The sequence below is a fragment of the Hylobates moloch genome, unplaced genomic scaffold (assembly GCF_009828535.3).
Source record: "Hylobates moloch isolate HMO894 unplaced genomic scaffold, HMol_V3 SCAFFOLD_7, whole genome shotgun sequence".
NCBI classification, from domain to species: Eukaryota; Metazoa; Chordata; class Mammalia; order Primates; family Hylobatidae; genus Hylobates; species Hylobates moloch.
This window is the reverse complement of record NW_026652282.1, coordinates 10,675,232-10,691,878: the sequence shown is the minus strand read 5'-3', so window position 1 is coordinate 10,691,878 and position 16,647 is coordinate 10,675,232. Positions and strand designations below refer to the sequence as shown.

Below are 16,647 nucleotides of genomic sequence, written 5' to 3'. Positions count from 1 at the left end.
CTCCTAGGAAACCCTCAAGATTTAGGAACCGACCAAAATCATCCTTCCCTCAACTAGGACTTAGCATGAATTCTTCATTGCTCTCACCCAGTCCGCCTTTGTCTTTCTCTCCCTTACAAGCAGCCTCAGTTATTGTTGGATTCCTACATACACTTGCACTCCGGAATGGCGCAAGTGGATTACTTCCTCTTAACAGGAGGACAAGTTATACCTATGAGCTCCCTGTTGTTTTATTACTGCATGAAGATTGGTTAGAAATGACTATTACCGTGGGATTGCGAAAATGAGCCACTGATCCGCCTAGCACAAATCTCTGTCCTTTCATGTAAAATATTATTAGGCTTTCTAGAGCTCTGCCTTGATAAAATCTTTCCTAATCCAATAAATTTCAATAGATGAAATGTTTGCCTCCTCCACCCTTTCTCAGTCCTAAAGCCTCTCTTTTGGCTTAAATGTCCCTTAAGTGTACTATCTATTGTCACTGTTTATGTAACCCTCTGTTCAAATAACATGATGTATTTTCAGAACAATAAAAGAACACAACAAAAAATATCAGGGGGGAACATCAGGCTCAGAAATGTCACAGAGAGCGTTAGTCCTACAAAAACTGCAAGAGTCTCATAACTCTTCTAATACCTTTGGAGACAGGAAAATTCTTCTCTAAGGAGACAGAAGGAATTTAAGCCCTGTACACTGTTAAACCATTTAATTCACTTAAAGGCTCAAGCGCGAGGCCTGAGCAGCGGGAGAAATGGTTGACTGGAGCGAGCCTGCAAAGTCTCCAAGAGCCTTCCAGGGGTGGACTTCCAGGAATCAAGAGGGGTGATAACGGACACCAGCAAATCTGGCACCACTCTAGATTGGAGGGTGCTACCTGTGTCTTTCTAAGTCATTAGCCACCGACAAGTTACTTATGTCAATGTTTCGCAACCTTGGATGCACATTGGAATCACCTGGGGAGCTTTTAAAGCACGGATGCCTGGGTCCCACCCGCAGAGGCCATGATGAAATCCGGTTTCCAGAAGCTCCCCAGCTGGTTTCTCCTCTGCAGCCAGGGTTGAGACCACTGAATTAAGTAACGACTCGTATCTGAACAAAAGGAACTGAGACTGTGGATTGAGACAACGCTGTTAAGTACTAAGTGTCCTTAGTCCAGTGTCCCGGGCCTCAGTTTCTTTATCTATACAATGGGTGTGGCTAAGACCTCAAAGCCCCCCGCTCCCCCTAACCTTCCCCGGCCATAATAGTTTTCATCTGGGACGCGGATCGCCGCCTCCGCGATCCTAGAAGCCCACCCCCCTCTCTACCCATCCCCCTCGCTGGCTTTTCCGGTTCCCGCGCCCCTCGGCGCTCGCCCGGGGGTCCCAGAGGAAGCCGCGAGCTTTGCCTGCAGACTCCGCGCGCCCGCTGCCCCCAATCGGGCCCTAGCTCCGGGCGCACAAAGCCCCCGGCGCTGACGTCAGGGCCCCTCTCCGCGCGGCCGGCCCCCAGTGCAGGCGGAGCCGCGCCGCGCTCCCACCCCGGCCGGGAGCTAGGAGCCAGCGGCCAGCCCCGCGCAGCGCAGCGCAGCCCGCAGGAGCCCGGTCAGCGCACGTGCCCGCGAGACCTGCAAACTTGTGCCACCGGCTCTGCCCGTCCCCGGGGAGCCCGAACGCCCGCAGCCCGCACCCCTCCCGCCAGTCTCCAGCCATGGGTAAGCGAGCGCGCTGGCTCCGCGCCACGGCCACGGTCTCGCGCCCCCGCCCCGGGAGGGCGCGCCCTTCCGAGGGTCCCGCCCCTCCCCCGCTCAGGTGGTGCCTCCTCGGCCACCTCCGCGACGAAGCCGGGACGCTGGAGGTGGGAGGGGCGCGGCGCAGGTGTCCGGAACGCCCAGGTGCACCTCCCTGTTGTATCCTGGGGAGGGGAGGTCCCCGCTCCGGCTGCGCCCAGGCTGCACCCCCGCACGTGCGGCTCGCGGGAGCCTAAGAGCTAGGTCCCCGGGAGGGGTTGCAGAGAGAACAGACGGCGCGTCCCGGGCTAGTGCTTTATTTTAAGGGGCCAGTAGAGAGTAGCTTCTTGCCTGTTTCCCGGGACGCTCTCCCTGTCGCCCGAGCTCCCAGTCCAGTCCTGCCCCGCCCCGCCCCGCCGTGGTTCTGTTCTCCTTAAGCCCGCGCGAAACAAACACCCGGTTCCCCAAGCCTGGGGTCTTCCGGGAGCTCATTTAGAAACCATGACCCTTGAAACCAGGAAAGTGGCAGGAGAGAGGGACAGCATGGGATAGAGGTTGAGTCTCTCCTCTTTGTCCCTTGTTCCAACTATCAAAATGCGGCCCGGGCGCAGGTGGAGACGGTGTGCTGAGCGGGTTCCAATGCAACGGGGGAACGACTAGCAACGGCAAAAGGCTCAGCTCCGGAGGGTGAAAATCTGAAATCTCCAACCTGGCCTGAGGCTGGTGTAAGGCGGCTGTAGGATTCTTTTTGTCACTTCCTAACACCCTGAAATGCTGCCGTCAGCAACATGTCTTTAAGTGGGGACTCTGTATTGGGAGGAAAACTCGTAAAGGGTGCTGTGGAAATCAACCTCATTCCGCAGCACTCCTGAAAACGTGTGACAGCTGTGCTTGGGAAAGGGTTTTTCTCTTCCTGCTCCGTTATCTTTCTCTAGTGACAGACTCCAGCCACAAGCCACAAAGACTATGAAGAGCATTCCTAACGAGGACGTCAGTGGGTTTAACCATTGCGAGTTAATGGTGAGGGCTTGGGAATTGCTTGCCCGCTCCTCTCCTTCCCCTAATCATTTATCCCCCTCTTTCACATTATCTCTGCTATTAATTGTGTGTGGGGGGGCGATAATTTTGTACTGATTAAAATTTTGGTGAGGAGTAAAGGGGGCACTTTTTTGCATTTCAAAGGAAGCTCAAATAATTTTCTAGTTTACATTTTTAAAATTACTAGGTGATCAAAATATGAAAGGAGGTAAGGCCCACCAAATCCAACAGGAAAATTTCTTTCTAAAAAGTTAGGCGAGAACTAGCATAAGATCCTTCTAGAAAGGGCAGAATCGAGTGGCCTGTAACTCAGGTTCCTACTTCTCTTAATGTCCCCCATGTGAGCAGTCAAACCATTCAACCTCCGTTTTAAATGAGGCTCGTACACAAAATGAGGCTCAGAGGATGACTGCTACTCAGCCTGTGATCACTTTGGTGATAATTGCCACCAAAGATGTTACAGTTACGAACAAGTGTGGTATTGAGGAAAGCATCAACTACTTTTTCTGAAATCGTTATTTTAATTTAACGCTAGGCGTTTGGATTTGTACGTGGAATTATCACACGGGGACCTTCTTCAGAATAGCTTTCACAATACTTTGGGCTGATTTAGGGGTAGGGTGGGCCTCATTTTTAAATAGGTGTGGAGTTGGGTGCAGTTCTCATGAAGCAAAGGCCCGAGCCAGAGACCTATTCTTAAGGAAGTACTTTGTGTTTTGGACAATTGTTGGCTCCACATTTCAGTTGCCAATTTATGTTAATTTGTGCATACTTCACCGGTTCTGGCAGTATCCTTGGTTTTGGTTTTAGTTTTTACATTAAAAAGAAAGTTCCCTTCATGTAAAAAAGGAAACATACTGATTTTCTTTGGTAGACTCTTAGTAAATACACCACGGGGCCATGAACTGGTTTTATTTTTCCAGATGTATTTAATTACCGTACATCCTCTTATGAATATCTTAATTGAAATGATTTAACGTTGGGAAAATTCTGACCATTGGCCCATTAAGTCGGGACTTTGGTTCTTAATACAATTAGTTCCTTAACCAGGATCAGTTAATTTACTGGTAAAATAAATGAGGTGTGTAGAAATAAGTCCTTTCAGACTCAAATTTTAAGGTATTTACAATCTTTAACCTAAAAATAAAATAATGAGTAGTGGTGATATGTATAATTTCACTTTTCATTACATCTTGAAAGAAAACATGGGTTTTTAATTGTTAAGCCAGTTTTTTTATAGCCTTAAGATGTAATTCACATATCATACAATTCACACGTTTAAGTATACAAGTCAGTGGTCTTTAGTATATTCAGATTTGTGCAGCCATCGCTACTATCTAATGTTAGAACATTGTCATCAACCCCAAAAAGAAATCTTGTACCCATTTAGCAGTCACTCCTCATTCTCTTCTCCCCCCAGCCCCTGGCAACCACTAACCTACTTTCTGTCTCTATGGATTTGCCCCTTCTGGAGGGTTCAGGTAAATGGAATGAGCCAATTGATGTTTGAAGTGTATTTGACTGTTCAGTAACTTTGGTTGTTTTGCACAATGAGATGCTGCTGTATTGTGTATGCAGTATGCTACCTAAATGAGTGTGTTGAAACTAATTATTTCTCTGGCTGAAGGGTTCCATGTTTGGCTGCACATATTGTGAAGGTGAGTGAGAGTGCACACACACAACACATGGACACACACACCCTTCAGTGTGAACTCTGGTTTTATCTGATAGGAACTTGCATTGCCCAACAGAATTTTGATTCTGTTACCTTGTTCATAGGCCTGAAGGCATAGCAATTAAGTGAATTCCATGTAATAACCTCTTATAAGGCATTTGTGGAATATCCAAGCTGCTTTAATATGGCTTATGTATCCAGAGAGAAATGCTGATTTTGTTTCTTTGCCTGTACTTTTTAAATTTTTATTTATTTATCTTTTGGAGACAGGGTCTCACTCTGTCCATGCTGTACTGCAGTGGCCTGATGTAACAACTCACTGTGGCCTGGAACTCCTGGGCTGAAGCAGTCGTCCCACCTCAGCCTCCCAAGTAGCTGGGACTACAGGCGTGTGTCACCATGCCCGACTAAGCTTTACAATTTTTTTTTTTTTTTTGTAGCGATAGGGCATTGCTATGGTGCCCAAACTGGTCTCAAACTCCTGGCCTCAAGTGATCCTCCCTCCTCTGCTTCCCAAAGTGCTGGGATTACAGGCGTGAGCCACTGTGAGTGGCCAGTTGCCTATAATTTTAAATGGAAACTGCATACAAAATGATCAGATACAACAAAATATTGAAATAATTGTTTCAACCCATTTTGTGGTAAGGAAGTTCTTATAAGGATTATGTATTTAAATGTCAATAATTTCACTAAATAGCATTTTAAAAATTTTGGTCTAGGCTGGGCGCGGTGGCTCACACCTGTAATCCCAGCACTTTGGGAGGCCGAGGCGGGCGGATCACAAGGTCAGGAGATCCAGACCATCCTGGCTAACACGGTGAAACCCCATCTCTAATAAAAATACAAAAAATTAGCTGGGCGCGGTGGTGGGCGCCTGTAGTCCCAGCTACTTGGGAGGCTGCGGCAGGAGAATGGCATAAACCTGGGAGGCGGAGCTTGCAGTGAGCTGAGATTGCGCCACTGCACCTCCAGCCTGGGCAACAGAACGAGACTCCGTCTTAAAAAAAAAAAAAAAAAAATTTTGGTCTAGAGCAGTTCTTTTTAATATGTGTACAGATCATCTAGCGATCTTGTTAAAAAAGCAGTGTCTGATTCCGTGGGCCTGGGTGGGGCCTGAGTTTCTGCATTTGTAACAAGCTCCCAGGGGGTGCTCATGCTCCTGGTTCCTGGAGCCAGGAAGCAAAGAAGGCTGTTAAGCAGAGAGGCCCTGGTGCCTGCCCCAGCTTGCCCACTAGTTTGCTGTGTGATCTTGGGTAAATCATTTTCTCTTCTTAATTTTAGTTTACTATAAAATAAAAGAATTTGATGAAATTATTTCTTTGGGTCTTTACAGGTCAACCAATATGTAATTTAGAAAAAAGAAATGAGAGAGTAATGTTATGCTTGAAAAACATGAGAAAACAGCTCCCTGATGGTCTAAACACTACTTGAATGCATGAAGCCAGCATCAGAAGTGTCATCTATAGTTGGGTTAAATGCTGGCATCTTCGATGTGCATGCTTCCAGTATGATTGGCTCTCCTCCAAGGGAACTGGTGGAGGAAGCTATAATGTTCTCCCTCTAACACTTCCAGCTTTGGCTTCTCCTGACCTCTTCTCCTTAAATCCCTTTCTTCCCCGACATCCAGGCTCAAGCCACCCTCAGAGGCTGCACTCAGAAAGAAGCACGCTGAAGACCCATACATGCAATGCTTGGTTCTGGAAGCTTGCTCAGGAATTCAGATGCAGTGGGAGATAAAAAGGAATGGAATCCTGCTGAATAACTGGGCAGGAAGTGATCCCAGAATATGCTAGCTTCCCTCCCTCTGAGTCTAAAGATCTAGTAAGGAGCCCACCCTTGGATCTTGGAGAGAGCTCCCTTTTAATATCGGGACACAAACCGACATTTTGAGTAAACCTCATAGTCGAATACCACGGAGTACCGTTTGTGACAAACAAGAAGTCATTAATTCTTTATTATATTTTTGCTCTACCAAAAGCTGTTGACCAAACCACCTGGCTTCTCCAGGGGCTTCTTGGAGAAAACCCTTATCTGCTACATCCAGGACCAAGCAGCTGGATGGTTTATTGAAAATGCCAAAGGGATGAATCATAAAACGTGCCACATATGTAGCCTAAACATTTTGTTTAACTTTAAACATTAATTTGCTGATATTTTATTGTAGAGTCAAGGCCTTTGCTTTGAGTGCAAGGACCTGATTGGAGTTCCTATAAGCCTTTCTTACATTAAATCACAGCCAAAATTCATTGGCTTCTGATTTTCAGCTTCAGATTCTTACATTAAAGTAGAATGAAAACCTAAAGGCATTGGGAACCAATCTCTGGGCAGAATCCCTTTATATCACCTACCCCACTCCCCTTAAACCTTTAAACTTGCCCGTACTTACTTTTGCAACTATTTTCTCAAGTGACTCATTTTTGTTAAGACTCTCCAAAGTAATCAACCTGGTTTTCAAAGAAAGGAAAAAACTCTCTCTTTTGGCACTCCTATTTTATTAGTTTATGTAATATTGAATTAAGTTTCATAATTCTAGTAACAAGTACAACTGGCGTAAACAGGTTTGGGAACACACACCACTGACTCTTCTTAAGTACACTACTCGGGGGAGAAGCAGTACATAGATACATTGCAAAAGAGCCTACAACCCAAGTACTGGACAGTGATCAGTATGGTTTAGAAAAAGAATGGAGGATATGGGGTAAATGGGTGGGGTCCTTTAGGTAAACATTGGTAAGAGAGCATCTGGTATATTTTGAGCCATCATCATCCATTTAATAATTTTAACACGATGGGTGGCTTGTTAGTGTTTTTAATATGCTCCTTTCTGTTCAAATACCAAATTTGTCAAGAGCAGAAATCTTTTTTTTTTTTTTGAGACGGAGTCTCGCTCTGTCGCCCAGGCTGGAGTGCAGTGGCGCAATCTCGGCTCACTGCAAGCTCCGCCTCCCGGGTTCACGCCATTCTCCTGCCTCAGCCTCGCCGAGTAGCTGGGACTACAGGCGCCCACCACCACGCCCGGCTAATTTTTTTGTATTTTTAGTAGAGATGGGGTTTCACCGTGGTCTCGATCTCCTGACCTCGTGATCCGCCCGCCTCGGCCTCCCAAAGTGCTGGGATTACAAGCGTGAGCCACCACGCCCGGCCAATCGTTTTATTCATTGTTATAACCCGGTGTTCATTGGAATGATTGGCATATTGTAGGTGTTCCACAAATATTTGTTTAAAAATGAGGATTCATATGCATTTTATTAAGGTCTATCAACATTAAAATTATAGATTTCAAGGTATTTAAATTAACATTGATGTACTGCAAACTCTGGTAAACTATGCTAAATTAAATAGAGTAAATTACATAAATTATTGTTCTTTAATAATATTAATACTTTTATCACAGAATAACAATTTTGGAGCTTGAAGTTGCTTTAGAAGTAATTTGATTGCTGCCAGGCATACAGACACAAAAACAATTGAAAGAGCAGTTTGGATGTTCTTTCATTAGCTTTTTTTTTGCCTTGAGCTTTTTTTCTTCTGCTGCTATAAAATACTTTTCTTTCTCTGGTGAAAAGTACTTCCTTCTCGTCAGGTTTTTGAAGTTCTGGAAAGATTGGAGTTGAAGGCTTTGTTTCCGTGAAACTCATTATTGCCCTGAGGATTAAAAGGCAATGGCAGCTTTGTGTTTCCATCCTCACCATGTGTATTAGGGGTTAAACAAGTACCTACCACAATATCATGCAACTAGCATGTGCCAGTCTCTAAGCCTTTGAATTCCTGTCACATGTCCATCACCATGGGGCTCTCAGGGGAATATTGGACAGCTGCTCACTCAGCAAGCATTCACAGAGTCCTGTTCAGATGAGCCAAGTACTGCGCTAAGTCTTGAAGCAAAAAATAAACAAGACTCTGTTCTCAAGTAACCACAGTCATTTCTGAAAGGCAGATAAACAGCTATAATAAAAGTACGAGATCCTGTAGGAAAAATATCTGTCTGAGGAAAAAAGGGGGGAGGTGGTATTTCAAAGAGGGATTCCCTAGGGAGGCAGTTACTTTAAATCTGAGAGTCTTCAAGGATGAGCAGGAAGATGGGGGTCAGGGTGTCCAGGTGTCTGGGAGAGGATGGTCCAGGCCCTTGGATACAAATGTGTAAAAGCAGGAGCAGTGGCAGAGGCTGCTGTGTGGGTATGTTGAGTTGGGAATGGCCTCAGTGTAGGGGAGTGGGGAGAGCTGAGGCCAGATTGTAAAGTACCAGGAAGTAACTTGGTCATTGCCCTGTTGGTCACAGAGAATCAGGAAGGGATTTTAAGCAGGCACATGGCAGCTGGAGGGAAATGACAGTCTCCCCAAGGGGATAAAAGAAACCCACTGAGAGAATCATTTGGGTCTAACTATAAAATTCCAGATAAAAGTTTAGAAAGAGTTCTGATAAAGGTAAAACCTTGTGGCTTATATGAAGTTTCCAGTGGAGACTTAGATTTGAGGAGTGTTGAGAAGGGTGGAAGGGATTAGGATAACCCATGAAAGATAGGTAGGAGTGAGCAAGGTTTGTTGGGGGAATTCTGAAGAAACTGGCCTGGCCATAGCAGAGAGTAGGTATGGGAGAGAGTAGGAAATACGATTTGGTCAGGGAACTGAAAGCCAGATGGGAGTAATGAATTTTAGTTAATTACAAATGGACACATATAAATGAATCTTACAAAAATGTTTTAAATGTAGTCCATTGTCTCATCCCTCTTGAACGAGAGAAGGAAGGGAAGTATTAGCTTTCTGGGATGGAAAGATATTGGGGTGATCTTTGGTGTGACTCCAGAGGGGTTGAGGATTGGAACAGAACCAACTTCCATGTCTATTTATTTACTCGATTATTAATTTTATTTACTTTTTTTCTTTTTTTGTTTCTTTTCTTTTCTTTTTTTTTTTTTTTTTTTTTTTTGCTGGAGTGCAGTGGTGCAATCTCGGCTTACTGCAAGCTCTGCCTCCTGGGTTCACGCCATTTTCTCGCCTCAGCCTCCAGAGTAGCTGGGACTACAGGCGCCCACCACCACGCCCGGCTAATTTTTTGTATTTTTAGTAGAGATGGGGTTTCACCATGTTAGCCTGACCTTGTGATCCGCCTGCCTTGGCCTCCCAAAGTGCTGGGATTACAGGCGTGATGGATTATTAATTTTAAAAGTGGGATTTGTTGTTGTTGTTGTTGTATTGTTTTTGTTTTTTTGAGACAGTCTAGTTCTGTCACCCAGGCTGAAGTGCAATGGTGCAATCTGAGCTCACTGCAACCTCAACCTCTTGGGTCCAAGTGATTCTCCTGTCTCAGCCTCCAAAGTAACTGGGATTACAGGTATACACCACCATGCCTGGCTCATTTTTGTATTTTTAGTAGATACAGATTTCACCATGTTGGCCAGGCTGGTCTTGAGCTACTGACCTCAGGTGATCTGCCCGCCTCAGCCTCCCAAAGTGCTGGGATTACAGGTGTAAGCCACTGTGCCCAGCCATCTTTTTTTTCTTAAATATTTGCAAGAATTTACCAGTGAAGCCAGTTGGGTCTGGCGTTTTCTTTGTAGAAATGTTTAAGTTATGAAGTGTATTTCTTTAGCAGAGGAATATTCAGACTTTCTCTTTGTTTCAATTTTGGTAAATTGTGGTTTTCAAGGGCTTTGTCCATTTTATCTAAGTTATTTGTTGGCATAAAGTTGTTCATAATATTTTGTATTATCTGTTTAATCCTGTTATCTATAGGATCTGTAGTGATGTTCCCTTGTTCATTTCTTTTTTTTTTTTTTGAGACGGATTCTCGCTCTGCTGCCTAGGCTGGAGTGCAGTGGCACGATCTCGGCTTACTGCAAGCTTCACCTCCCGGGTTCATGCCATTCTCCTGCCTCAGTCTCTCGAGTAGCTGGGACTACAGGTGCCCACCACCACACCTGGCTAATTTTTTGTATTTTTAGTAGAGACGGGGTTTCACCGTGTTAGCCAGGGTGGTCTCGATCTCCTGACCTCGTGATCCACCTGCCTCGGCCTCCCAAAGTGCTGGAATTATAGGTGTGAGCCACCGTGCCTGGCCTCCCTTGTTCATTTCTAGTGATGTAGGTAATTGGTATTCTCATTATTTTTCTTGATCAATATTTCTAAAATTTATTTTAATAGCTTGATACTTACATGTAATAATTATATCTGATAGGTAAGTTGACCACTTCATGAAAAAGAAGTACATTTTCTAGTAATCAAAAATAGAATTTAAGTATCTAAAAGTAAGAATTGCTTACTTGGTTAGAAAACAATAAAATCTGCCAAAAGAAAAAGTATTTAAACATGATCTTTGGAATTTTACTCTTAATGGCTGTATATAATTCAGTATATTTGAACTTGGTATAACAAGATCTATTATAAACAATCTTGAGTTAGAGTAGATCTTGAGTTGAGCTTAGTATTTTCTTGGGTATTTATTTGTTTAGTTTTTGTAGGACTGTTAAATTCTATTTTCTTCTTTGGACCAACTGGAGATAGATACTAAAATAAAAGAAGTCCTTTTATCTTCCCTTTTAAGTATACTTTGAGAGCAGGGTTTCTCAACCTCAGCACTATTGACATTTTGGGCTGGATGATTCTTTGTTGGGGGAGTATGAGGGCTGTCCTGCGCATTGTAGAGTGTTTTGCAGCATCTGTGTTCTCTACATACTACATGTTGTAGCAGTCCTCTGTAACAACCAAAAATGTCTCCAGACATTGCCAGATAACCCAGGGAGGGAGGAAGGGAGCACCATATTGAGAACCACTACTTAAAGGGTAAGAGGGATTGAAAACCTTTTGTTTCTCACAATATCATAAAATCTGAATAGTAGCATTGTTGAGAACTTGGTTGAGCACATTTGCAGAATGGGAGGATTTCTTGTTTAAAAGGTTTTTCCTTCCAAAAGGAATGCTTGTTTTTTATTAGTTGAAGGAATTTTTAAATTTTTTTTTAATCTTTTTCTTACGTCGTCAGAGAATCTGGAGATATAATGGGGAGCTTTGCAGACCACCTAAGTCATTCTTCCTTGGAGTAAAATGGTGCCTAAACCATCTCGATAATGAGGCCAACCTCCTGGGGAAATAGTGTGCCTGGCTTTCCTTGGTAACTTGTTCTAATGATTAGTGCACCTTATCTCAGAAAGGACTGAATCTGTGAAGATCCTTTTGCTTAGTAAAATAGTTTTCATAATCTTTTGTTCTCCTCGTTAAGTGGAAAGACATGAAGGATCTAGTCACATCCTTAGTTACCTTGATGGCCTTTCCAAATTTAGAATTCATCTTCTTAGCTGTAATCAAATCTACCCAGATTAAGCCCTTAAGGCAACCTTCCTGCACGTTCCGTCCTTAGTCATGTCTTCATTACCTTTGTTCATGTGTTTGAGAGATGCAAGAGTTGGAAGAGAAAGGACTGATTTCCCCCTTGTTTAGAGATCCGTTTTCTATAGCCATTGATCTCTGCCATTCCTACATCCCAGCCCCCACAACCTAGACTCCTCCCTGCAAATGGAGACTGTAAGTCAGTGTTTTCTGAGACATCTGACCATACTTGCAAAATAGTTCCAGCGTAAAAAGAACAAGAACATTGGAAGCAAGGGTCAGAAGGAGTCTAGAAAACCTGCTATATTGTATGTGCATTGGGTCACTGTTTTAGATTTAGAAATGTTTCACAGTGTCTTCGTGAAAAGAATGTTTAAATGGTGGATTTTAAGATGGGTGCTTAAATTTAGGCATCTGTTCCTTCACACAATGGGCAAAGAATGGAAATGTAATTAGCAATGTAAGTCAAGCTCTTAAGATAACGTAATTTGATACAGTACTTTATATTTTCCTTTTTGTTTTCTCATTTGGCATATTCTGACAGTTTCCATGGTAATTAAAAAGAATTTGGGACCTTAAAGGGATGAATTTCCATCCTATGAATTATTACCATTTTGCAAAGCCACTGTACCTGTTTACTAAAAACTGTTTTGAGCTCTATTATATGATGTCACAAATATTTTTAGATGTTTTGTAAGAGGCACAAATATTATAAAATCATTAAAAATTGTTATTGAAGTATAATATGTATACACGAAAAGTGGGCAAATCATAAGTGTACAGCTTAATAAGTTTTTCTAAATGTAACCAGCAGTTAGATTAATAAGCAAAACATTACCAGCCCCTTAGAAGCCTCCTCAGGCTGCCTTACAGATATACCCAATCAAGGCTAATCACCTCTAATTTCTGTCAGCAGAGCTTTGCACTTTATGTAAATGGAATAATACAGTATGAACTCTTGAGTCTGGTGTGTCTTGCTCCACATTTGATAACATTATTTTGAAACAGAAGGATGTTTTCTGTCTGGAAAAGAGATCTGCTTCTAAATCATTATGGTTAAAAGCATTTATTAAATGCTTTTGTGTGTAGAACCGTACTAGGAAGTACACATATCATTGGTTCCTACCCTCTATTTTAAGTGGAAAGCATTGACACAGCAGCTGTGAGAAGGACTTTGAAAATCCTTGATGAAAGATGAGATAGATACATGAAAACATGTATACAGCTGGAGAGATTACAAAAATAAAGTGTCCCCATTATCCCCTTCAGAAATGGAAAGTACATTTTGAGGAGTTGTGAATGAAGACAAAGCTGTAGGTGTTGCATACCTATTCAGGATTTGATCAAGGTGAATGCTTGCTAACTTCAGGACTTAAGGATGTAATAGATGTTGAGGCCTGCCTCCTCCCAATTAGTCTCCTGTAGAAGGTGAAATTTTAGGAATTGTTTGAATTAACAGGAGTTAGTGAATCTTTGGCTAGTGGATGTTCCAGATGGTATAGAGGTGTGGACAAAGGCCCAAAGGCCTAGGATGATTTCTGGTTTTCATCTTGAAAATGGAACAACATAGGAAATTGTGGTTTGCCAGTTGACTTTTCTTCTCGTTTGTTTGGACTTAGACAATAATACTTTGCCTGTGTTCCTTCAGTGAGGAACTTTGTTAACCAGAGAAAATGATGCGGTCAGCAAAATGAATGCTTTGTCACCACACCGAACTAGCTTTAAATCGTATGGTGTTACCACTGCTTCTCAAGTGGTGGTATCAATTTATACTCTCACCAGGAGTGAATGAGCATTCCAGCTTCTCTATCTTTACCAGCATTTGCTATTGTCACATTGTTTATTTTTTCAAATATCTGATAGGTATGAAGTGGTATTTCATTTTTTTTTTTTTTATATTGAATTTCTCTAGAGAGGTTGAAAGTTTTGTGTAGGTTATTGGCCATTGGGGTTTTCTCTTCCATTTAGATCTTTATTTGTATTTGTCTTGATTTGTACTAGTTCTTTATGCCTTCTGTATACTAATCCTTAGTTAAAATGTGTTTTCAATATCATCTTCTTCTCTATGGCTTATCTTTTAACTTTGTTGAATACATCTCTTGTTGTACTAAATCTTTTTTATTATAATAACATCCTAATTATCTTTACCTTTAATTTTTTATGACTTGTGCTTTTTATCTTTGCCTTGTTTTAAAATTGTTTCTATCCCCAAAGTCATGAAAATGTTCTTCTAATCCTCAGTATTTTCTAAAAGAAAGTTTTTCTAAAATCACGCTTTTCACTTTTCAGCCTTTATTCTATTGGGATTCTGCTTTTTTGGTATAGTTTTAGATAGAAAGCTATTTTTAAAAATTGTTTATTTCCTATACAGAAATACCATGCACTTAATAAGTCACTCTTTCCCCCTGATAATATCTATATCTGTACTTCCTTACTATATGTGTGAGTACATCTGTGGACTTCATTCTGTTCCTTGGTCTGTTTTGGTATCTCTGTGCTATTATTACACTGTCTTCATTACTATAGATTTATAATAAGCCTGGCTATTTCTTAGGAGAAATTTTCCCCTTTTGCTCTTCTTTAAAAGTGACCTCTTCTTGATCCTCTGCTTTTTTTTTTTTTTTTTTTTTTGAGACCGAGTCTCGCTCTGTGTCACCCAGGCTGGAGTGCAGCGGCGCAATCTGGGCTCACTGCAAGCTCCGCCTCCCGGGTTCACGCCATTCTCCTGCCTCAGCCTCCCAAGTAGCTGGGACTACAGGCGCCCGCCACCACGCCTGGCTAATGTTTTTGTATTTTTAGTAGAGCTGGGGTTAGCCGGGATGGTCTCGATCTCCTGACCTCGTGATCCACCTGCCTCAATCTCCCAAAGTGCTGGGATTAAAGGCGTGAGCCACGGCGCCTGGCCAGAATAATTTCATGATAGTCAATGTATTTACTATATTAAGTCTTTCATTTGTGAATATGGTATATCTCTTCATACATTTAGATTTTCTTTTGTACCCCAAGATAATGTTTTTGCATACCTTTAAAAATTTTATTTCAAGGTCCCTCATAGTTTTGGTGGCATTGTTTAAAGGTAAAATGTAAGGTAATCCCAGGGCTTTGGGAGGCCAAGGCAGGAGGATCACTTGGGGCCAGGAGTTTGAACAACATAGAGAGACCCCATCTCTACAAAAAAAAAACACAAAAAACAAAACAGCCAGACATGGTGGCGCCTGCCTGTAGTTCCAGCTACTTGGGAAACAGAGGTGGGAGGATTGCTTGAGCTGAGGACTTTGAGGTTACAGTGAACTATGAACATGCCATTGTACTCCAGCCTGGGTGACAGAATGACACTGTGTTTCTAAAAAATAAAAAAAGTAAAGCAATTAGGGTTAAATCTAATTCCATGCAATGCCGTGGTTCCCTTCCATAGACCTGTGACTTTTGAAAGTCCAGCTGGATGGACAAACTTGTTCAGATTAGCATAGAAACTGTGAAGGGAAGCTGATTCTGAGTTATCACATACCAGCCTGGTCATAAGAGCTGTATATGGTAGCTCTGTGACTATGTCCCAGAACCTGCTGAGTAGCAAACGTATGGGATGCATCATGTGCTTATGCATCCTTTGAATAGAATTTCATCTCTTCCTGGAAGAGAACAGAATCCATCATCACTGAGGGAAAACTCAGTTTCTAAGCTGAGTTTTAGCTGCTTGCTTGTGCTGTATTTTCCAACTAGTAGTGTTTTCATGAAGGATATTGATTTCATTGTCATACTGATGCAGAATGAGAAGTCAAATCAGTTCTACTAATTCAAGAATAAAATCTGTTTGCCAATGGAAGACAAAGCTAGTGGCTAACATACCAAAATTAATTTTGCTTACCTGATATTTTCTCCAAGAGCAGGGAGCCCATGAGTCCTGGGAGTCACGTGTTGAATGTTAAAACTTCCAAACAGTGATAGAGTTCCCAATTTAGCTAAGAAGGGACCTCATCAAAGTCCACAGGAGTCCTGAAGATGGGATCCTGTTGTTTAGATATTTATGCAGAATACAAGAAAAGAGGAAATAGAGTTTGAGTTAGATATTAGAATATCCTTCCATTGAAGGTGGTTGTGGCCGGGCATGGCGATTCACTCCTAATCCCAGCACTTTGAGAGGCCGAGGTGGGAGGATCGCTTGAGCCTAGCAGTTTGAGACCAGCTTAGGAAACATGGTGAGGCCCTGTTTCTATTAAACTAAATTTAAAAAATTAGCCTGGCTGGTGATACGCACCTTTAGTCCCAGTTACTCAGGAGGCTGAGGTGAGAGGATTGCTTGAGCCTAGTAGATCAAGGCTGCAGTGAGCCACGATTGTGCTACTGCACTCCAGCCTGGGCGACAGAGTGAGACCTTGTCTCAAAAAAGAATAAAAAATAAAAAATAAAGGATCGATTTTATCCATTCACCAAATACTTATTAGACTGAGTGCTAAGCTTGTAATAGAAGGATGGTTAAGTCATGATTTTCACACCCGGTGAGTGATTTGGTCCCATGCAGGTGAATTAACGTTATATGCAGATGAGTCTGCTGTGTAGCAATTGTACTCTGTGTTGGCTAGTGATGACGTGTAACAGTTTCTGCCCTCAAGGCACTCTGCCTTCAGTGAGGATAGTCAACAAGATAACACCTGTCACGATCCCATGTGGAAAACGTTATGGATAAAACATAGGTGGAGGACCCACAATGCCACTCAGTGAAGGTAAAATGCCTGGGAGGAGCCTTGGAGGGTGAACTAAAGTGAAATGAGATATTTTTACTTAAACCAACCTTCACCATATCATAACATAAGAAAATAAAAATCCTTAATATGTTAAAATGCAGATTTCTTCTATAAGAAAAATATGACCCGATGTGCACCATTACAGAGACCAAGTTTACATT

The 16,647-nt window shown here is 42.5% G+C and overlaps 1 protein-coding gene across 3 annotated transcripts in view; it reads left to right on the top strand.

Moving 5' to 3' along the window:
- Positions 1 to 1,516: 1,516 nt before the first annotated feature.
- GPM6B (glycoprotein M6B) overlaps positions 1,517 to 16,647 on the top strand; it is a 166,788-nt gene continuing 151,657 nt past the window's right edge. For all 3 annotated transcript variants that reach the window (XM_032756589.2, XM_032756592.2, XM_032756586.2), the window contains exon 1: positions 1,517 to 1,693. In XM_032756589.2, coding sequence (XP_032612480.1) covers positions 1,690 to 1,693 — 4 coding nt within the window. In that variant the 5' untranslated portion in view covers positions 1,517 to 1,689. The remainder of the gene's footprint in view (positions 1,694 to 16,647) is intronic.